General features: G+C 44.1%; 1 protein-coding gene across 11 annotated transcripts in view; it reads left to right on the top strand.

The window, feature by feature from the left end:
• Positions 1 to 19,487, top strand: part of tcf4 (transcription factor 4) — a 525,031-nt gene that overhangs the window by 101,651 nt on the left and 403,893 nt on the right. For all 11 annotated transcript variants that reach the window (XM_064977265.1, XM_064977266.1, XM_064977263.1 and 8 more), the window contains 2 exons: positions 2,174 to 2,229; positions 5,992 to 6,094. In XM_064977265.1, the coding sequence (XP_064833337.1) occupies positions 2,174 to 2,229; positions 5,992 to 6,094 (159 nt within the window). The remainder of the gene's footprint in view (positions 1 to 2,173; positions 2,230 to 5,991; positions 6,095 to 19,487) is intronic.

The raw sequence follows: 19,487 nt of genomic DNA on the forward strand, positions 1-19,487 counted from the left end.
AGTTTGATTTAAGAGGACGTCTAGTTTGATTTAAGAGGTAGTAGTCTAGTTTGATTTAAGAGGTAGTCTGGTTTGATTTAAGAGGTAGTAGTCTAGTTTGATTTAAGAGGACGTCTAGTTTGATTTAAGAGGTAGTCTGGTTTGATTTAAGAGGTAGTAGTCTAGTTTGATTTAAGAGGTAGTCTAGTTTGATTTAAGAGGACGTCTAGTTTGATTTAAGTGGACGTCTAGTTTGATTTAAGAGGACGTCTAGTTTGATTTAAGAGGTAGTAGTCTAGTTTGATTTAAGAGGACGTCTAGTTTGATTTAAGAGGTAGTCTAGTTTGATTTAAGAGGTAGTCTAGTTTGATTTAAGAGGTAGTCTAGTTTGATTTAAGAGGTAGTCTAGTTTGATTTAAGAGGAAGTCTAGTTTGATTTAAGAGGAAGTCTGGTTTGATTTAAGAGGTAGTCTAGTTTGATTTAAGAGGTAGTAGTCTAGTTTGATTTAAGAGGAAGTCTAGTTTGATTTAAGAGGTAGTCTAGTTTGATTTAAGAGGTAGTCTAGTTTGATTTAAGAGGAAGTCTAGTTTGATTTAAGAGGAAGTCTAGTTTGATTTAAGAGGTAGTCTAGTTTGATTTAAGAGGTAGTAGTCTAGTTTGATTTAAGAGGTAGTAGTCTAGTTTGATTTAAGAGGTAGTCTAGTTTGATTTAAGAGGAAGTCTAGTTTGATTTAAGAGGAAGTCTAGTTTGATTTAAGAGGTAGTCTAGTTTGATTTAAGAGGTAGTAGTCTAGTTTGATTTAAGAGGTAGACTGGTAGTGACTCTCCACACTGTAGACGAGGTAGTGACTCTCCACACTGTAGACTAGGTAGTGACTCTCCACAGCTCCCAGAGTGTTTTGTAACAGCTGGGATGTTTGCATTGTGTTCTCTGCACGCTATCAATAGTGTCAGATTAACTCTACAGTGTGAGTAAGTTCTCCTCTATTCACCGACACAAAGGACGGTTTTCTGAAGAACCAAGAAATAAAGACAACAAAGAAGGTGTTAAATCAAGATATTTGACTACACCAGTTCAGGGTGTGAGAGACATCGAGACACATCATGTCAGTCAGTTTTGACTACACCAGGGTACACGGTAATCCTGATTGTCACGGTTGTCGTAGGAACGGGACCAAGGCGGTTGAGGAGGTTGTGTTCCACATAATTATTTAAAAAGTGAAACTTAAAGAAAAAACAAACAGTAAATCAATAAACGAACAACGAACCGCGACTACGTGGTACACAGGCACAAACACAAAAATAATATCCCACAAAACACAGGATGGGAGAAATATCTACTTAAATATGATCCCCAATGAGAGACAACGATTACCAGCTGCCTCTAATTGGGAATCATACACAAAACACCAACATAGAAAATATAAACTAGAACACCAACATAGAAATTATTAAGCTAGAATATCCCCTAGTCACGCCCTGACCTACGACACCATCGAGAAACAAGGGAACTCTGTGGTCAGGGCGTGACACTGATGCACAATGCAAAACAAAAAATACGGTAATATTATAATATTATATTTATAACAATTATTACAATTGATCGTCATTTTCTTATCTACATTCATCCAATAATATGAATAGATTAGTTAGGATTAGAGCGGCAATCAGCAGTAGATACTATAACAAACTCTTCCCCCAGTTTCAGTAAAACACTGAGGAACAGGACTGAAGAAATCTAACCAAAATGATGTGTTTAAAGTGGTATTTTATTTTATGTAAAACATTCTATATATATAATCAATGTGTTTCATGTTCATCTGTGTGCCATAGATTTCAGTAGTAAACGTTGAGGTGGCAGGGTAGCATAGTGGTTAGAGTGTTGGACTAGTGACCGGAAGGTTGCAAGTTCAAATCCCCGAGCGGACAAGGTACAAAATCTGTCGTTCTGCCCCTGAACAGGCAGTTAACCAGTTCCTAGGCTGTCATTGAAAATAAGAATTTGTTCTTAACTGACATGCCTAGTAAAATAAAGGTAAATTAATAAAAATATTGTTAGGTTATGAAAGTGAGGAAAATGGGCGGTTTGAATCCATATTTTAGCTTCTGGCGGTCGATGTAAATAATTAACAAGGTAAAGTCACGCAGGTTCTTTAAGTCTCATGTTCTCTCTTTGTTTCTGTCTCCTTGTAGACATGGGGGACAGAGCCAGTGCAGGGACGTGGGGACATAGAGGTGCCCCTTCAAAGGTGAGTTCCAAAGACACACATAGCAGTATAATATGTAATACCTGTAGAAATATGTCGAAGCAGGAAATCTAGACACGTTACGCTATAACCTGTAATATATATACAACCTGTAATATATATATATAGCCTGTAATATATATACAACCTGTAATATATATAACCTGAAATATGTATAGCCTGTAATATATAACCTGTATATATATAACCTGTAATATATAACCTGTATATATATAACCTGTATATATATAACCTGTATATATATAACCTGTAATATATAACCTGTATATATATAACCTGTAATATATAACCTGTATATATATAACCTGTATATATATAACCTGACCCAGTACTGTATTACATAGATACTATATTACTGTCCTGACCCAGTACTGTATTACATAGATACTATATTACTGTCCTGACCCAGTCAGTTCTGTATTACATAGATACTATATTACTGTCCTGACCCAGTACTGTATTACATAGATACTATATTACTGTCCTGACCCAGTACTGTATTACATAGATACTATATTACTGTCCTGACCCAGTACTGTATTACATAGATACTATATTACTGTCCTGACCCAGTCAGTACTGTATTACATAGATACTATATTACTGTCCTGACCCAGTACTGTATTACATAGATACTATATTACTGTCCTGACCCAGTCAGTTCTGTATTACATAGATACTATATTACTGTCCTGACCCAGTACTGTATTACATAGATACTATATTACTGTCCTGACCCAGTACTGTATTACATAGATACTATATTACTGTCCTGACCCAGTTCTGTATTACATAGATACTATATTACTGTCCTGACCCAGTACTATATTACATAGATACTATATTACTGTCCTGACCCAGTTCTGTATTACATAGATACTATATTACTGTCCTGACCCAGTCAGTTCTGTATTACATAGATACTATATTACTGTCCTGACCCAGTCAGTTCTGTATTACATAGATACTATATTACTGTCCTGACCCAGTTCTGTATTACATAGATACTATATTACTGTCCTGACCCAGTACTGTATTACATAGATACTATATTACTGTCCTGACCCAGTTCTGTATTACATAGATACTATATTACTGTCCTGACCCAGTCAGTTCTGTATTACATAGATACTATATTACTGTCCTGACCCAGTACTGTATTACATAGATACTATATTACTGTCCTGACCCAGTCAGTACTGTATTACATAGATACTATATTACTGTCCTGACCCAGTCAGTTCTGTATTACATAGATACTATATTACTGTCCTGACCCAGTCAGTTCTGTATTACATAGATACTATATTACTGTCCTGACCCAGTACTGTATTACATAGATACTATATTACTGTCCTGACCCAGTTCTGTATTACATAGATACTATATTACTGTCCTGACCCAGTCAGTTCTGTATTACATAGATACTATATTACTGTCCTGACCCAGTACTGTATTACATAGATACTATATTACTGTCCTGACCCAGTCAGTTCTGTATTACATAGATACTATATTACTGTCCTGACCCAGTACTGTATTACATAGATACTATATTACTGTCCTGACCCAGTCAGTACTGTATTACATAGATACTATATTACTGTCCTGACCCAGTACTGTATTACATAGATACTATATTACTGTCCTGACCCAGTCAGTTCTGTATTACATAGATACTATATTACTGTCCTGACCCAGTACTGTATTACATAGATACTATATTACTGTCCTGACCCAGTCAGTACTGTATTACATAGATACTATATTACTGTCCTGACCCAGTACTGTATTACATAGATACTATATTACTGTCCTGACCCAGTCAGTTCTGTATTACATAGATACTATATTACTGTCCTGACCCAGTACTGTATTACATAGATACTATATTACTGTCCTGACCCAGTACTGTATTACATAGATACTATATTACTGTCCTGACCCAGTTCTGTATTACATAGATACTATATTACTGTCCTGACCCAGTACTGTATTACATAGATACTATATTACTGTCCTGACCCAGTTCTGTATTACATAGATACTATATTACTGTCCTGACCCAGTCAGTTCTGTATTACATAGATACTATATTACTGTCCTGACCCAGTCAGTTCTGTATTACATAGATACTATATTACTGTCCTGACCCAGTTCTGTATTACATAGATACTATATTACTGTCCTGACCCAGTACTGTATTACATAGATACTATATTACTGTCCTGACCCAGTTCTGTATTACATAGATACTATATTACTGTCCTGACCCAGTCAGTTCTGTATTACATAGATACTATATTACTGTCCTGACCCAGTACTGTATTACATAGATACTATATTACTGTCCTGACCCAGTCAGTACTGTATTACATAGATACTATATTACTGTCCTGACCCAGTCAGTTCTGTATTACATAGATACTATATTACTGTCCTGACCCAGTCAGTTCTGTATTACATAGATACTATATTACTGTCCTGACCCAGTACTGTATTACATAGATACTATATTACTGTCCTGACCCAGTTCTGTATTACATAGATACTATATTACTGTCCTGACCCAGTACTGTATTACATAGATACTATATTACTGTCCTGACCCAGTACTGTATTACATAGATACTATATTACTGTCCTGACCCAGTTCTGTATTACATATATACTATATTACTGTCCTGACCCAGTCAGTTCTGTATTACATAGATACTGTGTTACTGTCCTGACCCAGTCAGTTCTGTATTACATAGATACTATATTACTGTCCTGACCCAGTACTGTATTACATAGATACTATATTACTGTCCTGACCCAGTACTGTATTACATAGATACTATATTACTGTCCTGACCCAGTACTGTATTACATAGATACTATATTACTGTCCTGACCCAGTACTGTATTACATAGATACTATATTACTGTCCTGACCCAGTTCTGTATTACATATATACTATATTACTGTCCTGACCCAGTCAGTTCTGTATTACATAGATACTGTGTTACTGTCCTGACCCAGTCAGTTCTGTATTACATAGATACTATATTACTGTCCTGACCCAGTACTGTATTACATAGATACTATATTACTGTCCTGACCCAGTACTGTATTACATAGATACTATATTACTGTCCTGACCCAGTACTGTATTACATAGATACTATATTACTGTCCTGACCCAGTACTGTATTACATAGATACTATATTACTGTCCTGACACAGTACTGTATTACATAGATACTATATTACTGTCCTGACCCAGTTCTGTATTACATAGATACTATATTACTGTCCTGACCCAGTTCTGTATTACATAGATACTATATTACTGTCCTGACCCAGTTCTGTATTACATAGATACTATATTACTGTCCTGACCCAGTCAGTACTGTATTACATAGATACTATATTACTGTCCTGACCCAGTACTGTATTACATAGATACTATATTACTGTCCTGACCCAGTACTGTATTACATAGATACTATATTACTGTCCTGACCCAGTCAGTACTGTATTACATAGATACTATATTACTGTCCTGACCCAGTTCTGTATTACATAGATACTATATTACTGTCCTGACCCAGTCAGTACTGTATTACATAGATACTATATTACTGTCCTGACCCAGTTCTGTATTACATAGATACTATATTACTGTCCTGACCCAGTACTGTATTACATAGATACTATATTACTGTCCTGACCCAGTCAGTTCTCTCTCTGTGTTCCAGAGTTTTGCTGATGGTTCCCAGTACACTCACATGACTAGCCGTGAAATGGGCTCCCACCCACACGACAACATCTCTCCTCCATACCTCAACTCCAGACTAACAGGTAAGAGATGTTCTACCAACATTAATTGTATTGGAGGAGAGAGGCCATGCAAATGGCTACATGACAAATCACAGTTTTTTTAGAAGGGTAAAAAAAAAATATATATATATATATATATATATATATATATATATATTTTTTTTTTTTTCGGAGGAATGAGAAACAAACACACAGTACAATATTCTTTGGAAAGTCAGTGAACAGCTTCAGAGATACCTTCCAGTCTGTTTGGGTCTGATTTGTTCAACCAGGCAAGTCATTTCATTAAGAACAATATTCTTATTTAAAATGACTGCCTACCGGGGAACAGTGGGTCAACTGCCTTTGTTCAGGGGCAGAACGTCCTATTTTTTTGTCAGCTCGGAGATTCGATCGAGCCACGTTTACGGTTCCTCGTCCAACCCTCTAACCACTAGGCTACCTGCCGACCCCAGGACTCACCAGTAGAATTACCACTCAGCCACACAGAAGTGAGAAGTTGTGATTTTTTTTAAATTCTTGTCTATCCAGTCTGAGAAAAATGACCTGGATGTGTCCTGCAAGCAAACTCTTGTCTTTTACCTTTCCTGTAAGTGGCTCACACAGTCAGTCAATGACGAAGGGCATTTAGCTAAACAGCTAAACTCACTGTCTGCGTCACAAATAGAACCCTATTCTCGACACTGTGCACTACATTTGGACCAGGCCTCATAAAAAGGGGACACAACACAGAAGTCAGGTGACTTAGAGTGATGTTTATCAACCCCTTCTTTCCTCAGTTCCTCCCTTTCCTCAGTTCCTCCCTTTCCTCAGTTCCTCAGTTCCTCAGTTCCTCAGTTCCTCTCTTTCCTCAGTTCCTTCCTTTCCTCAGTTCCTCCCTTTCCTCAGTTCCTCAGTTCCTCAGTTCCTCAGTTCCTCAGTTCCTCTCTTTCCTCAGTTCCTCAGTTCCTCCCTTTACTCAGTTCCTCAGTTCCTCCCTTTCCTCAGTTCCTCAGTTCCTCTCTTTCCTCAGTTCCTCAGTTCCTCCCTTTACTCAGTTCCTCAGTTCCTCTCTTTCCTCAGTTCCTCAGTTCCTCAGTTCCTCAGTTCCTCCCTTTCCTCAGTTCCTCAGTTCCTCCCTTTCCTCAGTTCCTCAGTTCCTCTCTTTCCTCAGTTCCTCAGTTCCTCTCTTTCCTCAGTTCCTCTCTTTCCTCAGTTCCTCCCTTTCCTCAGTTCCTCAGTTCCTCTCTTTCCTCAGTTCCTCAGTTCCTCCCTTTCCTCAGTTCCTCCCTTTCCTCAGTTCCTCCCTTTCCTCAGTTCCTCTCTTTCCTCAGTTCCTCCCTTTCCTCAGTTCCTCCCTTTCCTCAGTTCCTCTCTTTCCTCAGTTCCTCCCTTTCCTCAGTGCCTCCCTTTCCTCAGTTCCTCCCTTTCCTCAGTTCCTCAGTTCCTCTCTTTCCTCAGTTCCTCAGTTCCTCCCTTTCCTCAGTTCCTCCCTTTCCTCAGTTCCTCCCTTTCCTCAGTTCCTCTCTTTCCTCAGTTCCTCCCTTTCCTCAGTGCCTCCCTTTCCTCAGTTCCTCCCTTTCCTCAGTTCCTCCCTTTCCTCAGTTCCTCCCTTTCCTCAGTTCCTCCCTTTCCTCAGTTCCTCCCTTTCCTCAGTTCCTCCCTTTCCTCAGTTCCTCCCTTTCCTCAGTTCCTCCCTTTCCTCAGTTCCTCCCTTTCCTCAGTTCCTCCCTTTCCTCAGTTCCTCCCTTTCCTCAGTTCCTCAGTTCCTCTCTTTCCTCAGTTCCTCCCTTTCCTCAGTTCCTCTCTTTCCTCAGTTCCTCAGTTCCTCAGTTCCTCAGTTCCTCCCTTTCCTCAGTTCCTCAGTTCCTCCCTTTCCTCAGTTCCTCAGTTCCTCCCTTTCCTCAGTTCCTCAGTTCCTCTCTTTCCTCAGTTCCTCCCTTTCCTCAGTTCCTCTCTTTCCTCAGTTCCTCCCTTTCCTCAGTTCCTCAGTTCCTCTCTTTCCTCAGTTCCTCAGTTCCTCCCTTTCCTCAGTTCCTCAGTTCCTCTCTTTCCTCAGTTCCTCCCTTTCCTCAGTTCCTCTCTTTCCTCAGTTCCTCCCTTTCCTCAGTTACTCCTTTCCTCAGTTCCTCCCTTTCCTCAGTTCCTCTCTTTCCTCAGTTCCTCCCTTTCCTCAGTTCCTCCCTTTCCTCAGTTCCTCCCTTTCCTCAGTTCCTCCCTTTCCTCAGTTCCTCCCTTTCCTCAGTTCCTCTCTTTCCTCAGTTCCTCCCTTTCCTCAGTTCCTCCCTTTCCTCAGTTCCTCAGTTCCTCTCTTTCCTCAGTTCCTCAGTTCCTCAGTTCCTCAGTTCCTCAGTTCCTCCCTTTCCTCAATTCCTCAGTTCCTCCCTTTCCTCAGTTCCTCTCTTTCCTCAGTTCCTCTCTTTCCTCAGTTCCTTCCTTTCCTCAGTTCCTCAGTTCCTCCCTTTCCTCAGTTCCTCAGTTCCTCCCTTTCCTCAGTTCCTCAGTTCCTCTCTTTCCTCAGTTCCTCAGTTCCTCCCTTTCCTCAGTTCCTCAGTTCCTCCCTTTCCTCAGTTCCTCAGTTCCTCAGTTCCTCCCTTTCCTCAGTTCCTCTCTTTCCTCAGTTCCTTCCTTTCCTCAGTTCCTCCCTTTCCTCAGTTCCTCAGTTCCTCAGTTCCTCAGTTCCTCAGTTCCTCTCTTTCCTCAGTTCCTCAGTTCCTCTCTTTCCTCAGTTCCTCAGTTCCTCAGTTCCTCAGTTCCTCAGTTCCTCTCTTTCCTCAGTTCCTCAGTTCCTCAGTTCCTCAGTTCCTCCCTTTCCTCAGTTCCTCAGTTCCTCCCTTTCCTCAGTTCCTCAGTTCCTCCCTTTCCTCAGTTCCTCAGTTCCTCTCTTTCCTCAGTTCCTCTCTTTCCTCAGTTCCTCTCTTTCCTCAGTTCCTCCCTTTCCTCAGTTCCTCAGTTCCTCTCTTTCCTCAGTTCCTCAGTTCCTCTCTTTCCTCAGTTCCTCCCTTTCCTCAGTTCCTCTCTTTCCTCAGTTCCTCCCTTTCCTCAGTTCCTCCCTTTCCTCAGTTCCTCTCTTTCCTCAGTTCCTCTCTTTCCTCAGTTCCTCCCTTTCCTCAGTTCCTCCCTTTCCTCAGTTCCTCCCTTTCCTCAGTTCCTCCCTTTCCTCAGTTCCTCTCTTTCCTCAGTTCCTCCCTTTCCTCAGTTCCTCCCTTTCCTCAGTTCCTCCCTTTCCTCAGTTCCTCCCTTTCCTCAGTTCCTCCCTTTCCTCAGTTCCTCCCTTTCCTCAGTTCCTCTCTTTCCTCAGTTCCTCTCTTTCCTCAGTTCCTCTCTTTCCTCAGTTCCTCTCTTTCCTCAGTTCCTCAGTTCCTCTCTTTCCTCAGGTCCTCTCTTTCCTCAGTTCCTCTCTTTCCTCAGTTCCTCTCTTTCCTCAGTTCCTCAGTTCCTCAGTTCCTCCCTTTCCTCAGTTCCTCAGTTCCTCTCTTTCCTCAGTTCCTCAGTTCCTCCCTTTCCTCAGTTCCTCAGTTCCTCCCTTTCCTCAGTTCCTCTCTTTCCTCAGTTCCTCTCTTTCCTCAGTTCCTCTCTTTCCTCAGTTCCTCCCTTTCCTCGGTTGGCGTTTTAACTGAATGCTCTCTTAACTCTCTCGGGCCGGTCAACTGAGGCGGTAACGGAACGCAAGGCGAGCGTTGGCAGACAATGTTCAGTTAGCCGTAGTGTGTGTGTGTGTGTGTGTGTGTGTGTGTGTGTGTGTGTGTGTGTGTGTGTGTTCGTGTGTGTTGTGTGTGTGTGTGTGTGTGTGTGTGTGTGTGTGTGTGTGTGTGTGTGTGTGTGTGTGCCTGTCTTCTGTCCCCTCAAGTTGTGAGCCAGTGGCCACTGACACAGATAATGTATCTTTCGACAACACCAGAAGCCTAATTAAACTTGACCTGCTCCATGAAATACATTGAGTGGGCAAAACATTAAGAACACCTGCTCTTTCAGTGACACAGACTGGCCAGGTGAATCCAGGTGAAAGATATGATTCCTTATTGATGTCTCTTGTTAAATCCACTTCAATCAGTGTAGATGAAGAGGAGGAGACCTGGTTAAAGATGAAGGGGAGGAGACTGGGTTAAAGATGTGTGTGTGTTTTTCAGGTAGAGGGATGAGAGAGAGAGAGAGAGGTGTGTTTCAGGTAGAGGGAGGAGAGAGAGAGAGAGAGAGAGACAGAGAGAGAAACAGAGAGAGAGAGGTGTGTTTCAGGTAGAAGGATGAGAGAGAGAGGTGTGTTTCAGGTAGAGGGAGGAGAGAGAGAGAGAGAGACAGACAGAGAGAGAAACAGAGAGAGAGATAGGTGTGTTTCAGGTAGAGGGAGGAGAGAGCGAGAGAGAGACAGAGAGAGAGAGATGGGTGTGTTGCCACAAGAAAAGGGCAACCAGTGAAGAACAAACACCATTGTAAATACAACCCATAATTATGTTTATTTAATTTCCCTTGTTTATTTAACTTCTGTATGTATAATGTTTACTGTTAATTTTTATTGTTTATTTCACTTTTGTATATTATCTACCTCACTTGCTTTGGCAATGTTAACACATGTTTCCCATGCCAATAAAGCCCTTGAATTGAATTGAGAGGTGTGTTTCTGGTAGAGGGAGGTCTTGTTCTCTATATCACCTGGTCTGTTCTCTAGCACCTGGTCTGTTCTCTATATCACCTGGTCTGTTCTCTATACCACCTGGTCTGTTCTTTAGCACCTGGTCTGTTCTCTATACCACCTGGTCTGTTCTCTATACTTCCTGGTCTGTTCTCTACCACCTGGTCTGTTCTCTATACCACCTGGTCTGTTCTCTATACCACCTGGTCTGTTCTCTATACTTCCTGGTCTGTTCTCTACCACCTGGTCTGTTCTCTATACCTCCTGGTCTGTTCTCTATACCACCTGGTCTGTTCTCTAGCACCTGGTCTGTTCTCTATACCTCCTGGTCTGTTCTCTACCACCTGGTCTGTTCTCTATACCACCTGGTCTGTTCTCTATACCTCCTGGTCTGTTCTCTATACCTCCTGGTCTGTTCTCTATACCACCTGGTCTGTTCTCTATACCACCTGGTCTGTTCTCTAGCACCTGGTCTGTTCTCTATACCTCCTGGTCTGTTCTCTATACCACCTGGTCTGTTCTCTATACCACCTGGTCTGTTCTCTAGCACCTGGTCTGTTCTCTATACCTCCTGGTCTGTTCTCTAGCACCTGGTCTGTTCTCTATACCACCTGGTCTGTTCTCTAGCACCTGGTCTGTTCTCTATACCTCCTGGTCTGTTCTCTATACCTCCTGGTCTGTTCTCTAGCACCTGGTCTGTTCTCTATACCTCCTGGTCTGTTCTCTATACCTCCTGGTCTGTTCTCTACCACCTGGTCTGTTCTCTATACCTCCTGGTCTGTTCTCTATACCTCCTGGTCTGTTCTCTATACCTCCTGATCTGTTCTCTAGCACCTGGTCTGTTCTCTATACCTCCTGATCTGTTCTCTATACCTCCTGATCTGTTCTCTAGCACCTGGTCTGTTCTCTATACCTCCTGGTCTGTTCTCTATACCTCCTGGTCTGTTCTCTATACCTCCTGATCTGTTCTCTAGCACCTGGTCTGTTCTCTATACCTCCTGATCTGTTCTCTATACCTCCTGATCTGTTCTCTACCACCTGGTCTGTTCTCTATACCACCTGGTCTGTTCTCTACCACCTGGTCTGTTCTCTATACCTCCTGGTCTGTTCTCTATACCTCCTGGTCTGTTCTCTATATCACCTGGTCTGTTCTCTATACCTCCTGGTCTGTTCTCTACCACCTGGTCTGTTCTCTATATCACCTGGTCTGTTCTCTACCACCTGGTCTGTTCTCTATACCTCCTGGTCTGTTCTCTATACCTCCTGGTCTGTTCTCTATATCACCTGGTCTGTTCTCTATACCTCCTGATCTGTTCTCTAGCACCTGGTCTGTTCTCTATACCTCCTGATCTGTTCTCTATACCTCCTGATCTGTTCTCTATACCTCCTGGTCTGTTCTCTACCACCTGGTCTGTTCTCTATATCACCTGGTCTGTTCTCTATACCACCTGGTCTGTTCTTTAGCACCTGGTCTGTTCTCTATACCACCTGGTCTGTTCTCTATACCACCTGGTCTGTTCTCTATACCTCCTGGTCTGTTCTCTATACCTCCTGGTCTGTTCTCTATACCACCTGGTCTGTTCTCTACCACCTGGTCTGTTCTCTAGCACCTGGTCTGTTCTCTATACCACCTGGTCTGTTCTCTATACTTCCTGGTCTGTTCTCTACCACCTGGTCTGTTCTCTATACCTCCTGGTCTGTTCTCTATACCACCTGGTCTGTTCTCTAGCACCTGGTCTGTTCTCTATACCTCCTGGTCTGTTCTCTATACCACCTGATCTGTTCTCTATACCTCCTGGTCTCTTCTCTATACCTCCTGGTCTGTTCTCTATACCTCCTGGTCTGTTCTCTACCACCTGGTCTGTTCTCTATACCACCTGGTCTGTTCTCTAGCACCTGGTCTGTTCTCTATACCACCTGGTCTGTTCTCTATACCACCTGGTCTGTTCTCTATACCTCCTGGTCTGTTCTCTATACCTCCTGGTCTGTTCTCTAGCACCTGGTCTGTTCTCTATACCTCCTGGTCTGTTCTCTATACCACCTGGTCTGTTCTCTATACCACCTGGTCTGTTCTCTAGCACCTGGTCTGTTCTCTATACCTCCTGGTCTGTTCTCTAGCACCTGGTCTGTTCTCTATACCACCTGGTCTGTTCTCTAGCACCTGGTCTGTTCTCTATACCTCCTGGTCTGTTCTCTATACCTCCTGGTCTGTTCTCTAGCACCTGGTCTGTTCTCTATACCTCCTGGTCTGTTCTCTATACCTCCTGGTCTGTTCTCTACCACCTGGTCTGTTCTCTATACCTCCTGGTCTGTTCTCTATACCTCCTGGTCTGTTCTCTATACCTCCTGATCTGTTCTCTAGCACCTGGTCTGTTCTCTATACCTCCTGATCTGTTCTCTATACCTCCTGATCTGTTCTCTAGCACCTGGTCTGTTCTCTATACCTCCTGGTCTGTTCTCTATACCTCCTGGTCTGTTCTCTATACCTCCTGATCTGTTCTCTAGCACCTGGTCTGTTCTCTATACCTCCTGATCTGTTCTCTATACCTCCTGATCTGTTCTCTACCACCTGGTCTGTTCTCTATACCACCTGGTCTGTTCTCTACCACCTGGTCTGTTCTCTATACCTCCTGGTCTGTTCTCTATACCTCCTGGTCTGTTCTCTATATCACCTGGTCTGTTCTCTATACCTCCTGGTCTGTTCTCTACCACCTGGTCTGTTCTCTATATCACCTGGTCTGTTCTCTACCACCTGGTCTGTTCTCTATACCTCCTGGTCTGTTCTCTATACCTCCTGGTCTGTTCTCTATATCACCTGGTCTGTTCTCTATACCTCCTGATCTGTTCTCTAGCACCTGGTCTGTTCTCTATACCTCCTGATCTGTTCTCTATACCTCCTGATCTGTTCTCTATACCTCCTGGTCTGTTCTCTACCACCTGGTCTGTTCTCTATATCACCTGGTCTGTTCTCTATACCACCTGGTCTGTTCTTTAGCACCTGGTCTGTTCTCTATACCACCTGGTCTGTTCTCTATACCACCTGGTCTGTTCTCTATACCTCCTGGTCTGTTCTCTATACCTCCTGGTCTGTTCTCTATACCACCTGGTCTGTTCTCTACCACCTGGTCTGTTCTCTAGCACCTGGTCTGTTCTCTATACCACCTGGTCTGTTCTCTATACTTCCTGGTCTGTTCTCTACCACCTGGTCTGTTCTCTATACCTCCTGGTCTGTTCTCTATACCACCTGGTCTGTTCTCTAGCACCTGGTCTGTTCTCTATACCTCCTGGTCTGTTCTCTATACCACCTGATCTGTTCTCTATACCTCCTGGTCTCTTCTCTATACCTCCTGGTCTGTTCTCTATACCTCCTGGTCTGTTCTCTACCACCTGGTCTGTTCTCTATACCACCTGGTCTGTTCTCTAGCACCTGGTCTGTTCTCTATACCACCTGGTCTGTTCTCTATACCACCTGGTCTGTTCTCTATACCTCCTGGTCTGTTCTCTATACCTCCTGGTCTGTTCTCTATACCTCCTGGTCTGTTCTCTATACCACCTGGTCTGTTCTCTACCACCTGGTCTGTTCTCTATACCTCCTGGTCTGTTCTCTATACCTCCTGATCTGTTCTCTATACCTCCTGATCTGTTCTCTATACCACCTGGTCTGTTCTCTACCACCTGGTCTGTTCTCTATACCACCTGGTCTGTTCTCTACCACCTGGTCTGTTCTCTAGCACCTGGTCTGTTCTCTATACCACCTGGTCTGTTCTCTACCACCTGGTCTGTTCTCTATACCTCCTGGTCTGTTCTCTATATCACCTGGTCTGTTCTCTATACCACCTGGTCTGTTCTCTATATCACCTGGTCTGTTCTCTATACCACCTGGTCTGTTCTTTAGCACCTGGTCTGTTCTCTATACCACCTGGTCTGTTCTCTATACCACCTGGTCTGTTCTCTAGCACCTGGTCTGTTCTCTATACCACCTGGTCTGTTCTCTATACTTCCTGGTCTGTTCTCTACCACCTGGTCTGTTCTCTATACCTCCTGGTCTGTTCTCTATACCACCTGGTCTGTTCTCTAGCACCTGGTCTGTTCTCTATACCTCCTGGTCTGTTCTCTATACCACCTGATCTGTTCTCTATACCTCCTGGTCTGTTCTCTATACCTCCTGGTCTGTTCTCTATACCTCCTGGTCTGTTCTCTACCACCTGGTCTGTTCTCTATACCACCTGGTCTGTTCTCTAGCACCTGGTCTGTTCTCTATACCACCTGGTCTGTTCTCTAGCACCTGGTCTGTTCTCTACCACCTGGTCTGTTCTCTATACCACCTGGTCTGTTCTCTATACCTCCTGGTCTGTTCTCTATACCTCCTGGTCTGTTCTCTACCACCTGGTCTGTTCTCTAGCACCTGGTCTGTTCTCTATACCTCCTGGTCTGTTCTCTATACCTCCTGGTCTGTTCTCTATACCACCTGGTCTGTTCTCTAGCACCTGGTCTGTTCTCTATACCACCTGGTCTGTTCTCTAGCACCTGGTCTGTTCTCTATACCTCCTGGTCTGTTCTCTATACCTCCTGGTCTGTTCTCTATACCTCCTGGTCTTTTCTCTAGCACCTGGTCTGTTCTCTATACCACCTGGTCTGTTCTCTATATCACCTGGTCTGTTCTCTAGCACCTGGTCTGTTCTCTATACCTCCTGATCTGTTCTCTACCACCTGGTCTGTTCTCTACCACCTGGTCTGTTCTCTATACCTCCTGGTCTGGGTGGGGGGGGGGGGGATATTTAGTTTTATTGTTGAGATGTTTTTGGGTGGGGAGGGGGATGACGCAGGTAGTAATACGAGTCAACTGGTTGACTTTGGGGATCAATGTAAATACAAGGCTAATAATTCCTGTCTCACCTTGATTTATATTCAAATATTTAACCTTATGATACAGTATATAGTATATTGTTATCATAGAATGTTAACACCATGTATCTCCCTCTGTCTGTAAAGCTGAGATCAGCCGGTATTATCCTGGGCTGGACGTGCCAGTCTATGGTCTTTCATTAGTATAGCCTAGTATTGGAGAGCTGACTACCATTATACTGGTCTATAGGAGCTGTGTAGTCCCAGAGCTGTGTAGTCCCAGAGCTGTGTAGTCCCAGTGATGTGTAATCCCAGAGCTGTGTAATCCCAGAGCTGTGTAGTCCCAGTGATGTGTAATCCCAGAGCTGTGTAGTCCCAGAGCTGTGCAGTCCCAGTGCTGTGTAGTCCCAGTGATGTGTAGTCCCAGTGATGTGTAGTCCCAGAGCTGTGTAATCCCAGAGCTGTGTAGTCCCAGAGCTGTGCAGTCCCAGTGCTGTGTAGTCCCAGAGCTGTGTAGTCCCAGTGCTGTGTAATCCCAGAGCTGTGTTGTCCCAGAGCTGTGTAGTCCCAGAGCTGTGTAGTCCCAGAGCTGTGTAGTCCCAGTGATGTGTAGTCCCAGTGATGTGTAGTCCCAGAGCTGTGTAGTCCCAGAGTTGTGTAGTCCCAGTGATGTGTAGTCCCAGTGATGTGTAGTCCCAGTGATGTGTAGTCCCAGAGCTGTGTAATCCCAGAGCTGTGCAGTCCCAGTGATGTGTAGTCCCAGAGCTGTGTAGTCCCAGTGCTGTGTAATCCCAGAGCTGTGTAGTCCCAGAGCTGTGTAGTCCCAGTGCTGTGTAGTCCCAGAGCTGTGTAGTCCCAGTGATGTGTAGTCCCAGAGCTGTGTAGTCCCAGTGCTGTGTAATCCCAGAGCTGTGTAGTCCCAGAGCTGTGTAGTCCCAGAGCTGTGTAGTCCCAGAGCTGTGTAGTCCCAGAGCTGTGTAGTCCCAGTGATGTGTAGTCCCAGTGATGTGTAGTCCCAGTGATGTGTAGTTCCAGAGCTGTGTAGTCCCAGTGATGTGTAGTCCCAGAGCTGTGTAGTCCCAGTGATGTGTAGTCCCAGAGCTGTGTAGTCCCAGAGCTGTGTAGTCCCAGTGATGTGTAGTTCCAGAGCTGTGTAGTCCCAGAGCTGTGCAGGTGTCTGACTCTATGATCCCTCCTGTCTGAGATATTCCTTTTGAAATATGACCCCCCTCCCCTCCCCCTCCCCTCCCCTCTCCCCTCGCCTCCCCTCTCCCCTCCCTTCTCCTCCACTCCTCTTCCTTATCCTCTCTCTCCCTGCCACAGATGGCCCATGATGGCTGGCTCGAGGCCCACAAAACCCTCCTCTCCCCCTCCTCTCCCCTTCTTTTCTACCCCTCCTCTCCTCCTCCTCTCCCCTTCTCTTCCTCTTTCTTCTACTCTTGACTCCCTCCACAGTAATCTAATTTCCCTTGTCCCCTGTCCTCCACCCTTCCCCCCCTCCGGTCACCTCCAGTTAACCTAATTAACAGGTGTTAACTGTGCGGCCACTCACCTCCTACGTTGGGGGTCGGGGGCTCCTCTCTCCTCTGTCCATCTCACCCCCGCTGTCCTTTGGAGCTCAACGTCGAGCTCCATGAACAGGGGTACTCCTCTCTGCTCTCCCCGACAAACCCCCTCCTCCGCTGGGGGCAGTGCCAAGGTCGTGCCCCGGCCCTACGCTGGCGGTGCCCGGAATAATCAAGTAGGGCTAAGGGGGAGTGGAGAGGAGGCCACCTCCATCAACCCCTGGTTTGTGTCTCAAATGGAACCCTATTCCCTATATAGTGCACTACTTTAGACCAGAGCCCTATGGAACCCTATTCCCTATATAGTGCACTACTTTAGACCAGAGCCCTATGGAACACTATTCCCTATATATAGTGCACTACTTTAGACCAGAGCCCTATGGAACCCTATTCCCTATATAGTGCACTACTTTAGACCAGAGCTCTATGGAACCCTATTCCCTATATAGTGCACTACTTTAGACCAGAGCCCTATAGAACCCTATTCCCTATATAGTGCACTACTTTAGACTAGAGCCCTATGGAACCCTGTTCCCTATATAGTGCATTACTTTAGACCAGAGCCCTAAAGAACCCTATTCCCTATATAGTGCACTACTTTAGACCAGAGCCCTATTGAACCCTGTTCCCTATATAGTGCACTACTTTAGACCAGAGCCCTATAGAACCCTATTCCCTATATAGTGCACTACTTTAGACCAGAGCCCTATAGAACCCTATTCCCTATATATAGTGCACTACTTTAGACCAGAGCCCTATAGAACCCTATTCCCTATATAGTGCACTAGACAGAGAGAGAGAGAGCACCTAGCCTTCTAGTCATCATGCTATTAGATAGAGAGGTCAACAAGCCTCTAGTCATCATGCTATTAGATAGAGAGATATCAACCAGCCTCTAGTCGTCATGCTATTAGACAGAGAGAGAGGTCAACTAGCCTCTAGTCATCATGCTATTAGATAGAGAGAGAGGTCAACCAGCCTCTAGTCATCATGCTATTAGATAGAGAGAGGTCAACTAGCCTCTAGTCATCATGCTATTAGACAGAGAGAGAGGTCAACTAGCCTCTAGTCATCATGCTATTAGACAGAGAGAGAGGTCAACTAGCGTCTAGTCATCATGCTATTAGACAGAGAGAGAGGTCAACTAGCCTCTAGTCATCATGCTATTAGACAGAGAGAGAGGTCAACTAGCCTCTAGTCACCATGCTATTAGACAGAGAGAGAGGTCAACTAGCCTCTAGTCATCATGCTATTAGATAGAGAGAGAGGTCAACAAGCCTCTAGTCATCATGCTATTAGATAGAGAGAGAGGTCAACAAGCCTCTAGTCATCATGCTATTAGACAGAGAGAGAGGTCAACTAGCCTCTAGTCATCATGCTATTAGACAGAGAGAGAGGTCAACTAGCGTCTAGTCATCATGCTATTAGACAGAGAGAGAGGTCAACTAGCCTCTAGTCATCATGCTATTAGACAGAGAGAGAGGTCAACTAGCCTCTAGTCACCATGCTATTAGACAGAGAGAGAGGTCAACTAGCCTCTAGTCATCATGCTATTAGATAGAGAGAGGTCAACCAGCCTCTAGTCATCATGCTATTAGATAGAGAGAGAGGTCAACTAGCCTCTAGTCACCATGCTATTAGACAGAGAGAGAGGTCAACTAGCCTCTAGTCATCATGCTATTAGATAGAGAGAGAGGTCAACAAGCCTCTAGTCATCATGCTATTAGACAGAGAGAGAGGTCAACTAGCCTCTAGTCATCATGCTATTAGATAGAGAGGTCAACTAGCCTCTAGTCATCATGCTATTAGATAGAGAGAGAGGTCAACCAGCCTCTAGTCATCATGCTATTAGATAGAGAGAGGTCAACTAGCCTCTAGTCATCATGCTATTAGACAGAGAGAGAGGTCAACTAGCCTCTAGTCATCATGCTATTAGACAGAGAGAGGTCAACAAGCCTCTAGTCGTCATGCTATTAGACAGAGAGAGGTCAACAAGCCTCTAGTCATCATGCTATTAGATAGAGAGAGAGAGGTCAACTAGCCTCAAGTCATCATGCTATTAGATAGAGAGAGAGAGGTCAACTAGCCTCTAGTCATCATGCTATTAGATAGAGAGAGAGAGGTCAACTAGCCTCTAGTCATCATGCTATTAGACAGAGAGAGGTCAACCAGCCTCTAGTCATCATGCTATTAGATAGAGAGAGAGGTCAACTAGCCTCAAGTCATCATGCTATTAGATAGAGAGAGAGGTCAACCAGCCTCTAGTCATCATGCTATTAGATAGAGAGAGAGGTCAACTAGCCTCAAGTCATCATGCTATTAGATAGAGAGAGGTCAACTAGCCTCTAGTCATCATGCTATTAGATAGAGAGAGGTCAACCAGCCTCTAGTCATC

This window comes from Oncorhynchus masou, chromosome 11 (assembly GCF_036934945.1).
Source record: "Oncorhynchus masou masou isolate Uvic2021 chromosome 11, UVic_Omas_1.1, whole genome shotgun sequence".
NCBI lineage: Eukaryota > Metazoa > Chordata > Actinopteri > Salmoniformes > Salmonidae > Oncorhynchus > Oncorhynchus masou.